Source organism: Poeciliopsis prolifica, unplaced genomic scaffold (assembly GCF_027474105.1).
Source record: "Poeciliopsis prolifica strain line A6 unplaced genomic scaffold, Auburn_PproV2 SCAFFOLD179, whole genome shotgun sequence".
In the NCBI taxonomy this organism is placed as follows: domain Eukaryota; kingdom Metazoa; phylum Chordata; class Actinopteri; order Cyprinodontiformes; family Poeciliidae; genus Poeciliopsis; species Poeciliopsis prolifica.
Window position 1 is genome coordinate 117,369 of NW_026562554.1, and position 14,178 is coordinate 131,546.

The window sequence follows — 14,178 nt, forward strand, 5'->3', positions numbered from 1 at the left end:
CTTCAACTGTATCTCTTTCGTCATATTGTGAAATGTTTGATAAATGTTTTGTGTTCAGATCCAACAGTTTCCTTGAGAGATTTTCTTGCTGTTGTTTTGTAATTGTTTTGCTTACAAATATATTCATGCCTTACAATAAGTAATTATCTTGTTTGGATTAAAAATTTAATCATTTTTATTAAGCGTTATTCATTTATGCATTATAACAAGTAATCGTCTCACAAAGTTTCAATGTTCCAGAATCTTATTGTAGCATTCATATTAATGTTATAATATTGTGCTTTTAATGCTTCTTGGGATTTATTTGAACATTGTTCTGCAAAAGCAGTGAAAAGGTCAACTGCCATTCTCAGTGCTCTTGTGGACCATTGTGACTAATTTCATGCATTAACAGTTTGACTGGACATGGACTCCCTTCCAGAACATTCTCACAAGATTGGACTTGAGGGATTAATTTGTATTATTCTATTCTGTATAGAGAAAGTGTGAGGGATGGATGATGTTTATCTTAATACACTTATTATCAAAAATACAATGTGCTGTTATGCACTGACTTTACATTTTCTTTGATGATTAGATAAAAAAAATCCATTTTAAAACTTTATGAAATCACTCATTGATTGTTCATGATCTTTTAAAAGTTTGGTTGATTATTATTGTCTTCAGTAATTCTCTGTGTGTCTTTTGTCTTAGTGTATTTTGTTTTTTCTGCTCTTTTCTATTACGAGGAAAACATTTCACGTTCTGCAACGAGAAGTGGCACTGAGAAAAATCTGTAGATGTGATGATCGTAGGATCCACAAGGTGGCAGTAATGCAATGACATGAATGCAGTTAGTCATAAAACCCCAAAGAAGAAGAACAAAGCAAAAGAGATGAAACGAGGTTATGGCTGTTCATAACAGAATTATTTAAATCTGAAGACAAAGGTATAGTTTGGAGAGGAAGCAAGAAGATATGGAAAATTAGGTGGGATATAAATAAATGGAAGGCATTTATATACAATTGATGTAGTAATGGTTAGAGGAATAAACAAAGGAGGAGATAATTATGAATAGAATAAGAACCAGTCAGTTTTTTTAAATGGAACTCTTTTTAAGATGGGGAAACATCTTACTAGTTTATGAAGTTGGTGTGATTCTATGGAACATGTTTTTATTAGTTGTAGAAAATATGTAAATCAAAGATATTAGAGTTTGAGACATAGATATGAGGATCCAATAGGTGGCAGTAGTACAAGAGCAATGGATGCAAACTGCCGTTACAATGTAAAGGAGAAAAAGTAGAAGAAAAAGTAGAAGAAGAAGAAGAAGAAGACAGAGAGGACAGTACATGGTCTGTGTTGTTGAATGTTTGAGTGTTTCTCTAATAAATATCTCCAGTCCAGCTTAAACCAGTGAATCAGCGAGCAGTGAACTGCAGAAACATTGACAGAGTTTAAAGAAATCATCGTCCAGTCGGAGGAAGAGATGGATGATCAGCGCAGACTGCTTGATTTCTCCGGACTCCCAGATCATCTTACACCGAATAGGTAGGAAACAGCAGCGTTTGGATGCAGGTTAAGGTCTAAATGTCTAGTGTTACTTCACTATTGTATCCCACTTTATGTTGGATAATTACATAAAATTCTTATGAAATATATTTTCAGATGTGTTTATGTGATAAAATTTGGAAAAGTTCAAGGGTTAATACTTTTGAAGCCACGGGAGAATCAATGCAGTGAAGATGTGGCGCACCTAAAACTGCCACCCCATTATTTTATTTTGGTTGTATTAATATTTATTAAATAATTTTTAAATATTTTAATGTATGACTTATTCGATTTATTCCAAAAATGAACAAGTTATATTTTGTTTGTTTCGGAGCAGCAGTGGCGAAGCGGAACTTTTGTTTGGGGGACGTTGCTCCCGGGTTGGTTTTACGGTGGAGTTCCGGTTTTCTTTTTCTTTTGTTTTTTTGTTTGGGTGACTTCTCTCTTAAACGATGGAAGTTTTTTATTTACTTCAGTGAAGTGAATTCCTAATTTTCTCTGTTTTATTCTCCAGATCACCTACAACATGACGTTTATGAGGATGAGCTAAGTCAGCAGGAGAGGAGATCCACTCTGGACCAGGAGGAGTTAGAACCTCTGCAGGTGAAACAAGAACAGGAAGAGCCAGAAAATCATCAGATAAAAGGAGAACCGAAGGATCTAGAACACCTGCAGATAAAAGTGGAAGATAAAGAAGTTTACTGCAGTCAGGGTGAAGAACTGATTCAATTAAAACAGGAGACTGATAACTGCATGGTGGTTCCTGTTGATGAGCAAACATACCAAACTGAATCAGAACCAAACAGGAACCAAGACATGTTAAAAAAGCCTGATGAAACTGAGAACCAACATCAGGACAGAAGAAAACCTTTCTCATGTGTCATTTGTAAAAAGCGTTTTGCCTTCAGATCTGCTTTTGAGGCTCACATGAAAACTCATACTGGTAAAAAGCCATTTTTATGTCTGACTTGTGGAAAACGTTTTTGTCAAAAAGAGGTTTTAACTCGACACTTGACGATTCACACAGGTAAAATGCCGTTTTTGTGTGTGATCTGTGGTAAATATTTTTGGCTTTTAACTGGTCACATGAGGTGTCATACAGATGAAAAGTCTTTCATTTTTTTTCTGCTTTCTCTTTTCTTTCAAATCTGCTTTCGATGCTCACCAGAGAACTCATAGGAAGGAAAAGCCTTTTTCATGTGGTACCTGTGGACAATCTTTTAGCCAAAAACACGTTTTAACTAATCACATGATGGTTCACATCGGTGTAAAGCCTTTTTCATGTGAGAACTGTGGAAAATGCTTTACTTTCAAGTCTGCTTTCAATGTTCATGTGAGAACTCACACAGGAGAAAAGCCTTTTCTATGCGTCATCTGTGGGAAAAGTTTTAGTTGCAAACAATATTTATCTGAGCACATGACGATTCACTCAGGTGAAAAGCCGTTTTCATGTATGACCTGTGGAAAGTGTTTTGCTTTCAAATCTGCTTTTGATGCTCATAGAACTCACACTGGGGAGAAACCCCTTTTAATGCGTCACTTGTGGGAAATGTTTCAGTCAAAAACATGTTCTACTTAATCATATTGTAATTCACACAAATACGAGGCCTTTTTGGTGTCTTATTTGTGGAAAAGGTTTGAGTAAAAAATTTTATTTAACTGTCCACATGAGAAATCACTCGGGTAGTTATTAATTTAGAGCGCAAAAAAAAAAGAAATTCTAATAAAAAAGCCTAATTTGTCATTTTATTCCTGACCATAACATGGTTGTCATGGGTGACATGAATGCAGACATCTCAGATAAAAACTCAGTTTGCTAAACACCATTTTTTTTTTACAAATTCTAATCTAGTATTGTCAAGTAAAGAGCGTCTGCCAGCTGCTAGCTACATTTATGTAATTGAAGCTTGGCATACTGTGTCTTGGTTGGACCATTGTATGACTACAGCAGATGCTCATCTTGCTATGCTATACCTAAAAATCTTATGCAATATGTCCACTGTTGACCACATCCCCTTCGAGGTGTCAACTAAATGTGAACAGTAATCAAATAGCTCATTACTATGCCCAAACTGATCAATTGTTATGTACCATTAAAATACCAAGAGAGGCAGTTACTTGTTCAGACGGTAACTGCTCTATTATTGGACACAGAGCCAATATAACTGGATTATATTCTAATATAATTGAAGCTACTGGGAGCTGGCCTTCCTTATGATAAAAGTAATATAAAGATTCAAAACAGACCAGGCTGCAACACCTATGTGTCTAAATACCACAGTGAAGCTCCTACTTCTTGGGCTCTAGCAGGTAAACCTAGGCAGGGCCCTTTATTTGAACATAAAAAGCGGTCTAATGCAAAATACAAATATGCACTATGGTTCATTATCCAGAATAAGAAAACCATGAGGGCTGACTGCTTGGCAAAAAAGCTTATAGGTAAGGATACAAAAGCCTTTTGGAAAGAGGTTAAAACCATCAAACAGTAAATCCTCTCCCTTGCACTGTCAATGGCGCTTCTGGGACGAATATGATTGTTGATTTTTGGCAACGTCACTACAGAAAATTATTTTCCTGTGTATACAGTGAACCCTTTCAAGTTGACAAGGTTAGTACTGTAGAAATGATCAAAACACACGAGGTCTATCAAGCAATTAAGGAACTGTCTGTAAATAAATCTGAAGGAATGGAGTTCAAGGGTCGCCCCTCTTCTTGCCTTGTGTTTCACTGATTTTATTATTCCTGTTTTTATTCCTGATAGCTTGATGAATGTACTTCTACTTCCAGTGATTTAAAAAAAAAAGCTGGTAAAATAGGCAGCTCTGATAACTATAACCTAGTACACACTCTGAAGTCTTTGAACTTATTCTTTTGCCAAAATTTGCAGATTGTTATGTCTGTAGACAATCAATTTGGGTTCAAGTCCAACCTGATACATGAGAATTACTGGATAATTATAACAGTAAAAACTACAGTTTTTCTGTGTTTTTAGACACCACTAAGGCTTTTGATCGTGTAAATCAGAAAAAACTAATTTTAAAATTGTGCAACGCTGTTGTGGGCAAATATATAGTAAGATGTCTGTCCTATTGGTGTGCTAATCAAACTATGCAGGTCAAATGGGACAAGTGTATGTCTGCATCCTTTCGTCTGAGATAAGGAAGCATTTTATTTCCTATGTTGTTTAATTTTCATGTGAATGATCTCTCTAATCTCCTGAACCTGTGTAGAACTGGCTGCATGGATGGTGAAAACTATTATTAATCATTTAATGTATGCTGATGACCGAGACGTTTTTAGTCCCAGTTCAGCTGGTCTTCAGAAACTGCATCATGTTGGTAACCTACATGATAAATTCAATCCATCAAAAATTATCTTGATCTGTTGCACTAAGGAGGAAAAAATAGGGCATTTCCAAATTTCAAGCTGTCTGGGACTCTATTGAATTAAATGAAGTAAAATATCTTGGTCATGTGTCGACAGACTGTCTGTGATTTACCGTCAGGTCCGAATGTCATCTGCTCAGGCAAATATCCTTGTTTAGATCATATTGTACATCACTGTATACTGCACATTTGTGATGCAACGTTCAAAGAGCCAGTCTTCAAAGATTGAAGGTGGCTGACAATGACTTTTGTTAAATAAGCCCAGATGGACCAGTGCCAGTGAACTGTTTGTATCCGCTCGCGTCAGCATTTTGATGGCTGTTTTAAGAAAGCTTATGTTTAATTTTATTTGTCATATAAACGAGTCTAATAATAGCATTATCCTAGTGTTGATGAAATATATTGCAGTAAAATATATTGCAGTAAAATACTCATCTGTACTCTGGAGACATTGGTATGACTGTCTCCTGAAACGCTAGTAGCCGTTATTTTATGTATTTTTTTCTACTTTTATCAATTTTTTCTTCTTCTTTTTTTATGTAATTTGGACTTTGAGTCTGTAATAAAATCTATCTAAATCTATCTATAGTCTTCAACTTATTGAGTAAAATCTGCTAAGTGGCTTGACTTAGATAGGTTGGCTAAGGAGGCTATTAAACAAGAAGTTATTGATATGCCAGTAAAATGATTTAAATCTGAAGACAAAGGTATAGTTTGGAGAGGAAGCAAGAAGATTTGGAAAATTACGTGGAATAATGAAATAAATGGAAGGCATTTATATACATTTGATGTAGTAATGGTTAGAGGAATAAACAGGAGGGAGGAGATAATTATGAATAGAATAAGAACAGTCAGTTTTTTTTAAATGGAACTCTTTTTAAGATGGGGAAACATCTTACTGGTTTATGTAGTTGGTGTGATTTTATGGAACATGTTTTTATTAGTTTTAGAAAATATGTAAATCAAAGATATGAGAATTTGAGACATAGATATGAGGATCCAATAGGTGGCAGTAGTGCAACAACAATGGATGCAAACTTCCGTTACAATGTAAAGGAGAAGAAGAAGAAAAAGTAGGAGAAGAAGAAGTAGAAGAAGACAAAGAGGACAGCACGTGGTCTGTTTGTTGAATGTTTGAGTTTTTCTCTAATAAATATCTTCAGTCCAGCTTAAACCAGTGAATCAGCGAGCAGTGAACTGCAGAAACATTGACAGAGTTTAAAGAAATCATCGTCCAGTCGGAGGAAGAGATGGAGGATCAGCGCAGACTGCTTGATTTCTCCCGGACTCCCCAGATCATCTTACACCGAATAGGTAGGAAACAGCAGCGTTTGGATGCAGGTTAAGGTCTAAATGTCTGCACCTTTCTGCATGAGGATCATTTTAGTAAACGCTCTTTTCCCGGATAAATGTTTTGTTAGCAGGTAAATGAATGCAGACATCACAATGAGAATGGCTGATTTATGGAGAGAAAATGGAGTTTCTCACAATCTGAGCTTTGTGCTGCGTCAGTGTTTCGTTGTGTAGTGGAAGTAGTGTCAGTAGTCAGTTAAAACGTTGTAGCTCTGGAAGAAGGGACTTTGTAACGGCAGCCCCAACACAAATACACACATCATGTGCAAATAAAGTTGCCGAAAGTGAAGAAGAGTCTGTTTCGTGAGTGCAACACTATTTGTGTGTTTGGTTTCCATCCATCCGTTTTCTAACTCGCTTATCGCGAGAGTTGCTGATGCATCTCCAGCAGTTGCATATTTAGGTTTATATTGTACATATTTCATACTTTAGTTGCACTTTTCCAACTGGATTTTCTTTCATTGTACATGTGTAAATCCAAATTAATTCAAAGTCTTTCTATCTTGTTATTAGAGGATGATCAGGGTCTCTGCTCCAACTCTTTATTTCTAACGGGTCGATTTGTCTAATTTTAGATATTTTTCCATGTAACATTTTTTTTGGGCTTCTGGGAGAAGCTTTTCACAATATATCCCACTTTGTTTCAAACTGCTTTTCTGCATTATGGAAGAGGAAGATACAGCGGAAAGGTGATAAAACCATCAAAAAATGTTTGTTTTGGTATGTTGCCATACAAGATGGCGCCCAGCGACGTAAACGTCACACGCAGTGACATAACTTCCAAGCCTCTAGAGCAGGGGTGTCAAATTCATTTTGGTTTAGGGGCCGCATTCAGCTCAACCTGATCTCAAGGGGCCGCACAAATTAACTCATTGCAAGATTAAATGGAACTAATGAAAGTGGACTCGTTGATTTTTAAATTAAACAAATTTCACTTTTGCAAAAATATATTATGAATAACTTCAGACTTTTTAAGAAAAGTATATACAATTTCAACAATAATTTTACTCAGTTAAACATTTATTTAAATGCATTATGCATAAGAACTGATCACAGTGATTGTACAAAGTTGCAAAACATTTATTCAGTTTTTGGAACTTCAAACACTGTCCTGCGTGACAAAATACATCAAACAGATAAAAATTTAGAAATGATTTAAAATCAATTTAAATAATTTCCACCCCGACTCGGTCCATCCCGACTCGGTCCACCCCGACTCGGTCCGGCGCTCCAACAACGGAGCGGAAAATGTCTTCAGATGTCGGTCATGGGCACCAACTCTAGAAACTCCTCTGACAGTCAACATCAACTCCACGAATAAATATGGCCAGTTGAGCGACATCTGCAACATCAGTACTCTCTCTCATCAATGGCAACAGAAAATGCCAGAAATGACTCCGTTTTTCGTTTGAGCTGGTTGTCCAAATTTGCCGATAGTTCTGAAATCCTGTCTGCGACGGTATTTCTAGTCAAGCTAATATTGGAAAAGCTTGTCGCTTCTCAGGACACAACTTGAGCAGCTTCAGCATGCAGTTCTTGCCGAACTCTACCTTACAGTGAGGCTTTGATGCTAACGCTATTTGGCTAGCAGTTAGCTAGCTGGCTTTCACCGCAGCATCACTGGCCTCGACTCTGGGTGAAAACAGATTGCTGTTTCCTCAGACCGTCAACATTTCATTTATCTTCTGATTTCTCAGTTCTCCTTGCAAGTGCTTGTATTTTTCACCATGCTGAGTTTCATAGTGGCGGTGAATATTGTATTCCTTAAGCACCGAAACCTGCTGCAGGCACACAAGGCACACGGGTTTTCCATTCACCTGCATGAACAAATAAGCAGTCAATTTTTCTTGAAAAATCCGACACTCTGTGTCTACTTTTCTCTTTTTTGAGAAAGACATGTCGTTGATGAGGCTGCCGGGGCCAAAATAACACGCGGATGAAGCGATAGAATCGAAGCTGTTTACAGAACCTGAAGCTCATTTGAGAATTCTCCAAATGTCAGCTGGATTTGTTGACTGATGTATATCTCTGTCTACGCTGTTGAATTTTCAATGTTATTTTGTTCATTTGTGTCTTAAACTGTGAACAATTTCTACTATTTACTTCAGTAAAGTTAACACTTCTTCTTTTTATCTGTTTGCTTGTCCAGATTCCCTGAAGTGTAACGTTTATAACCAGGAGAGGAGATCCACTCTGGACCAGGAGGAGTTAGAACCTCTGCAGGTGAAACAAGAACAGGAAGAGCCAGAAAATCATCAGATAAAAGAAGAACAGGAGGATCTAGAACACCTGCAGATAAAAGTGGAAGAGAAAGAAGTTTACTGCAGTCAGGGTGAAGAACAGATTGAATTAAAACAGGAGACTGATACCTGCATGGTGGTTCCTGTTGATGAGCAAACATACCAAACTGAATCAGAACCAAATGGGAACCAAGACATCTTAGAAAAGCCTGATGAAACTGAGAACCAAAATCAGGACAGAAGAAAACCTTTATCAGGTGTCATCTGTAAAAAACAATCGACTGCCAAATATGCTGTCAGTGATCATATCAGAATTCATGAGGGTGAAAAACCGTTTTCATGTGTGAACTGTGGAAAAAGTTTTAGTGAAAAACGGGCATTAACTCAGCACATGATGATTCACACTGGTGAAAAGCCGTTTTCATGTGTGAACTGTGGAAAAAGTTTTAGAATTAAACTTTGTTTAACTCGGCACATGATGATTCACACTGGTGAAAAACCGTTTTCATGTGTGAACTGTGGAAAAAGTTTTAGTCAAAAACTTTGTTTAACTCGGCACATGATGATTCACACTGGTGAAAAGCTGTTTTCATGTGTGAACTGTGGAAAAAGTTTTAGTGAAAAAAAGGCATTAACTCGGCACATGAGGATTCACACTGGTGAAAAGCCGTTTTCATGTGTGAACTGTGGAAAAAGTTTTAGAATTAAACTTTGTTTAACTCGGCACATGATGATTCACACTGGTGAAAAACCGTTTTCATGTGTGAACTGTGGAAAAAGTTTTAGTCAAAAACAGCATTTAACTCAGCACATGATGATTCACACTGGTGAAAAGCCGTTTTCATGTGTGAACTGTGGAAAAAGTTTTAGTGAAAAACGGGCATTAACTCAGCACATGATGATTCACACTGGTGAAAAGCCGTTTTCATGTGTGAACTGTGGAAAAAGTTTTAGTCATAAACTTTGTTTAACTCTGCACATGATGATTCACACTGGTGAAAAGCCGTTTTCATGTGTGAACTGTGGAAAAAGTTTTAGTCGTAAACAGCATTTAACTCGGCACATGATGATTCACACTGGTGAAAAGCCGTTTTCATGTGTGAACTGTGGAAAAAGTTTTAGACATAAACGGGCATTAACTCAACACATGATGATTCACACTGGTGAAAAGCCGTTTTCATGTGTGAACTGTGGAAAATGTTTTTGTCGAAAACAGCATTTAACTCAACACATGATGATTCACACTGGTGAAAAGCCGTTTTCATGTGTGTCCTGTGGAAAAAGTTTTAGTCGTAAACAGCTTTTAACTCGGCACATGAGGATTCACACTGGTGAAAAGTCTTAAAAGTTCACTATAAATGTCATTGTAATAAAAATTTGTTATTTACTGGAGGGTTTGCATCTATAAAGTGGTGACATTTTTTAATTAAGTTGTTAAATGTGATATTTATTTGCCCCTAGGATGTGTGTTTGTAGCAGTAGGAAGCAGGCCGATTTGAGAAGCAAAATGCCTGAAGCCGCAGCTACACTGATAGCTTGACTAGACGAAAAATGCCAGTCATAAAGAAAATGTTATCACCTTAGCAGGAGAATGGATCAAAGACTAGAAGTCCTGAGAAACTCTTTTTTTGTAGCCCAGAGAAACAAGAAACAAGAGAAAAGTTTTTATAACCTCAAGAAATTGACAGACAGGATCTTCAAGAGCTACAAAAATGTGCTTGGAGGACAACAGCTGCATAGATGCAGGATGACAACATTGTTTGAGCAGAGATTGTGACTGAAATCTGGTCTCCTTCTATGCAAATGATTTGTAAGCAACGCCTCAATGTAATAAATATTGAGTTGTATGAGAGCACGTTAGAAACTGGCCTGGAGACGGAGATAGCAGACGTCCTGAAGCTGGCTCTCCATTCAATTCTATTGCATTTAAAACTTCAACTGTATCTCTTTCGTCATATTGTGAAATGTTTGATAAATGTTTTGTGTTCAGATCCAACAGTTTCCTTGAGAGATTTTCTTGCTGTTGTTTTGTAATTGTTTTGCTTACAAATATATTCATGCCTTATAATAAGTAATTGTCTTGTTTGGATTAAAAGCATTTAATCATTTTTATTCAGCGTTATTCATTTATGCATTATAACAAGTAATCGTCTCACAAAGTTTCAATGTTCCAGAATCTTATTGTAGCATTCATATTAATATAATATTGTGCTTTTAATGCTTCTTGGGATTTATTTGAACATTGTTCTGCAAAAGCAGTGAAAAGGTCAACTGCCATTCTCAGTGCTCTTGTGGACCATTGTGACTAATTTCATGCATTAACAGAGTTTGACTGGACATGGACTCCCTTCCAGAACATTCTCACAAGATTGGACTTGAGGGATTGATTTGTATTATTCTATTCTGTATAGAGAAAGTGTGAGGGATGGATGTTGTTTATCTTAATACACTAATTATCAAAAATACAATGTGCTATGCACTGATGTTACATTTTCTTTGATGATTAGATAAAAAAAATCCATTTAAAAACTATGAAATCACTCATTGATTGTTCATGATTTTTTAAAAGTTTGGTTGATTATTATTGTCTTCAGTAATTCTCTGTGTGTCTTTTGTCTTAGTTGTATTTTTGTTTTTTCTGCTCTTTTCTATTACGAGGAAAACATTTCACGTTCTGCCACGAGAAGTGGCACTGAGAAAAATCTGTAGATGTGATGATCGTAGGATCCACAAGGTGGCAGTAATGCAATGACATGAATGCAGTTAGTCATAAAACCCCAAAGAAGAAGAAGACAAAGCAAAGGAGATGAAACGAGGTTTATGGCTGTTCATAACAGAATTATTTAAATCTGAAGACAAAGGTATAGTTTGGAGAGGAAGCAAGAAGATTTGGAAAATTAGGTGGGATATAAATAAATGGAAGGCATTTATATACAATTGATGTAGTAATGGTTAGAGGAAATAAACAGGAGGGAGGAGATAATTATGAATAGAATAAGAACCAGTCAGTTTTTTTAAATGGAACTCTTTTTAAGATGGGGAAACATCTTACTGGTTTATGAAGTTGGTGTGATTCTATGGAACATGTTTTTATTAGGTATAGAAAATATGTAAATCAAAGATATTAGAGTTTGAGACATAGATATGAGGATCCAATAGGTGGCAGTAGTGCAAGAGCAATGGATGCAAACTGCCGTTAAAATGTAAAGGAGAAAAAGTAGAAGAAGAAGACAGAGAGAACAGCACATGGTCTGTGTTGTTGAATGTTTGAGTGTTTCTCTAATAAATATCTCCAGTCCAGCTTAAACCAGTTAATCAGCGAGCAGTGAACTGCAGGAACATTGACAGAGTTTAAAGAAATCATCGTCCAGTCGGAGGAAGAGATGGATGATCAGCGCAGACTGCTTGATTTCTCCCGGACTCCCCAGATCATCTTACACCGAATAGGTAGGAAACAGCAGCGTTTGGATGCAGGTTAAGGTCTAAATGTCTAGTGTTACTTCACTATTGTATCCCACTTTATGTTGGATAATTACATAAAATTCTTATGAAATATATTTTCAGATGTGTTTATGTGATAAAATTTGGAAAAGTTCAAGGGTTAATACTTTTGAAGCCACGGGAGAATCAATGCAGTGAAGATGTGGCGCACCTAAAACTGCCACCCCATTATTTTATTTTGGTTGTATTAATATTTATTAAATAATTTTAATGTATTTTAATGTATGACTTATTCGATTTATTCCAAAAATGAACAAGTTATATTTTGTTTGTTTCGGAGCAGCAGTGGCGAAGCGGAACTTTTTTGGGGGGGACGTTGCTCCCGGGTTGGTTTTACGGTGGAGTTCCGGTTTTCTTTTTCTTTTGTTTTTTTGTTTGGGTGACTTCTCTCTTAAACGATGGAAGTTTTTTATTTACTTCAATGAAGTGAATTCCTAATTTTTTCTGTTTTCTTCTCCAGATCACCTACAACATGACGTTTATGAGGATGAGCTAAGTCAGCAGGAGAGGAGATCCAATTATTTTTAATTAATTAATTAATTATTTTCCTGTGTATACAGTGAACCCTTTCAAGTTGACAAGGTTAGTACTGTAGAAATGATCAAAACACACGAGGTCTATCAAGCAATTAAGGAACTGTCTGTAAATAAATCTGAAGGAATGGAGTTCAAGGGTCGCCCCTCTTCTTGCCTTGTGTTTCACTGATTTTATTATTTCTGTTTTTATTCCTGATAGCTTGATGAATGTACTTCTACTTCCGGTGATTTAAAAAAAAAGCTGGTAAAATAGGTAGCTCTGATAACTATAACCTAGTACACACTCTGAAGTCTTTGAACTTATTCTTTTGCCAAAATTTGCAGATTGTTATGTCTGTAGACAATCAATTTGGGTTCAAGTCCAACCTGATACATGAGAATTACTGGATAATTATAACAGTAAAAACTCTACAGTTTTTCTGTGTTTTTAGACGCCACTAAGGCTTTTGATCGTGTAAATCAGAAAAAACTAATTTTAAAATTGTGCAACGCTGTTGTGGGCAAATATATAGTAAGATGTCTGTCCTATTGGTGTGCTAATCAAACTATGCAGGTCAAATGGGACAAGTGTATGTCTGCATCCTTTCGTCTGAGATAAGGAAGCATTTTATTTCCTATGTTGTTTAATTTTCATGTGAATGATCTCTCTAATCTCCTGAACCTGTGTAGAACTGGCTGCATGGATGGTGAAACTATTATTAATCATTTAATGTATGCTGATGACCGAGACGTTTTTAGTCCCAGTTCAGCTGGTCTTCAGAAACTGCATCATGTTGGTAACCTACATGATAAATTCAATCCATCAAAAAGTATCTTGATCTGTTGCACTAAGGAGGAAAAAAATAGGGCATTTCCAAATTTCAAGCTGTCTGGGACTCTATTGAATTTCTCTAATGAAGTAAAATATCTTGGTCATGTGTCGACAGACTGTCTGTGATTTACCGTCAGGTCCGAATGTCATCTGCTCAGGCAAATATCCTTGTTTAGATCATATTGTACATCACTGTATACTGCACATTTGTGGTGCAACGTTCAAAGAGCCAGTCTTCAAAGATTGAAGGTGGCTGACAATGACTTTTGTTAAATAAGCCCAGATGGACCAGTGCCAGTGAACTGTTTGTATCCGCTCGCGTCAGCATTTTGATGGCTGTTTTAAGAAAGCTTATGTTTAATTTTATTTGTCATATAAACGAGTCTAATAATAGCATTATCCTACTGTTGATGAAATATATTGCAGTAAAAAATATTCTGCAGTAAAATATATTCTGCAGTAAAATACTCATCTGTACTCTGGAGACATTGGTATGACTGCCTCCTGAAACGCTAGTAGCCGTTATTTTATGTATTTTTTCTACTTTTATCAATTTTTTTTCTTCTTCTTTTTTTATGTAATTTGGACTTGAGTCTGTAATAAAATCTATCTAAATCTATCTATAGTCTTCAACTTATTGAGTAAAATCTGCTAAGTGGCTTGACTTAGATAGGTTGGCTAAGGAGGCTATTAAACAAGAAGTTATTGATATGCCAGTGAAATGATTTAAATCTGAAGACAAAGGTATAGTTTGGAGAGGAAGCAAGAAGATTTGGAAAATTACGTGGGATAATGAAATAAATGGAAGGCATTTATATACA

The 14,178-nt window shown here is 36.2% G+C and overlaps 1 protein-coding gene across 1 annotated transcript; it reads left to right on the forward strand.

Moving 5' to 3' along the window:
- Positions 1-2,698: 2,698 nt before the first annotated feature.
- On the forward strand, positions 2,699-10,264 carry LOC129356578 (gastrula zinc finger protein XlCGF57.1-like). Its single transcript, XM_055026161.1, has 2 exons — positions 2,699-3,020; positions 8,806-10,264. Exons 1-2 carry the CDS (start codon positions 2,780-2,782, stop codon positions 9,852-9,854), a joined length of 1,290 nt encoding a protein of 429 aa, XP_054882136.1. The 5' UTR covers positions 2,699-2,779; the 3' UTR covers positions 9,855-10,264.
- The last annotated feature ends 3,914 nt before the right edge of the window (positions 10,265-14,178 follow it).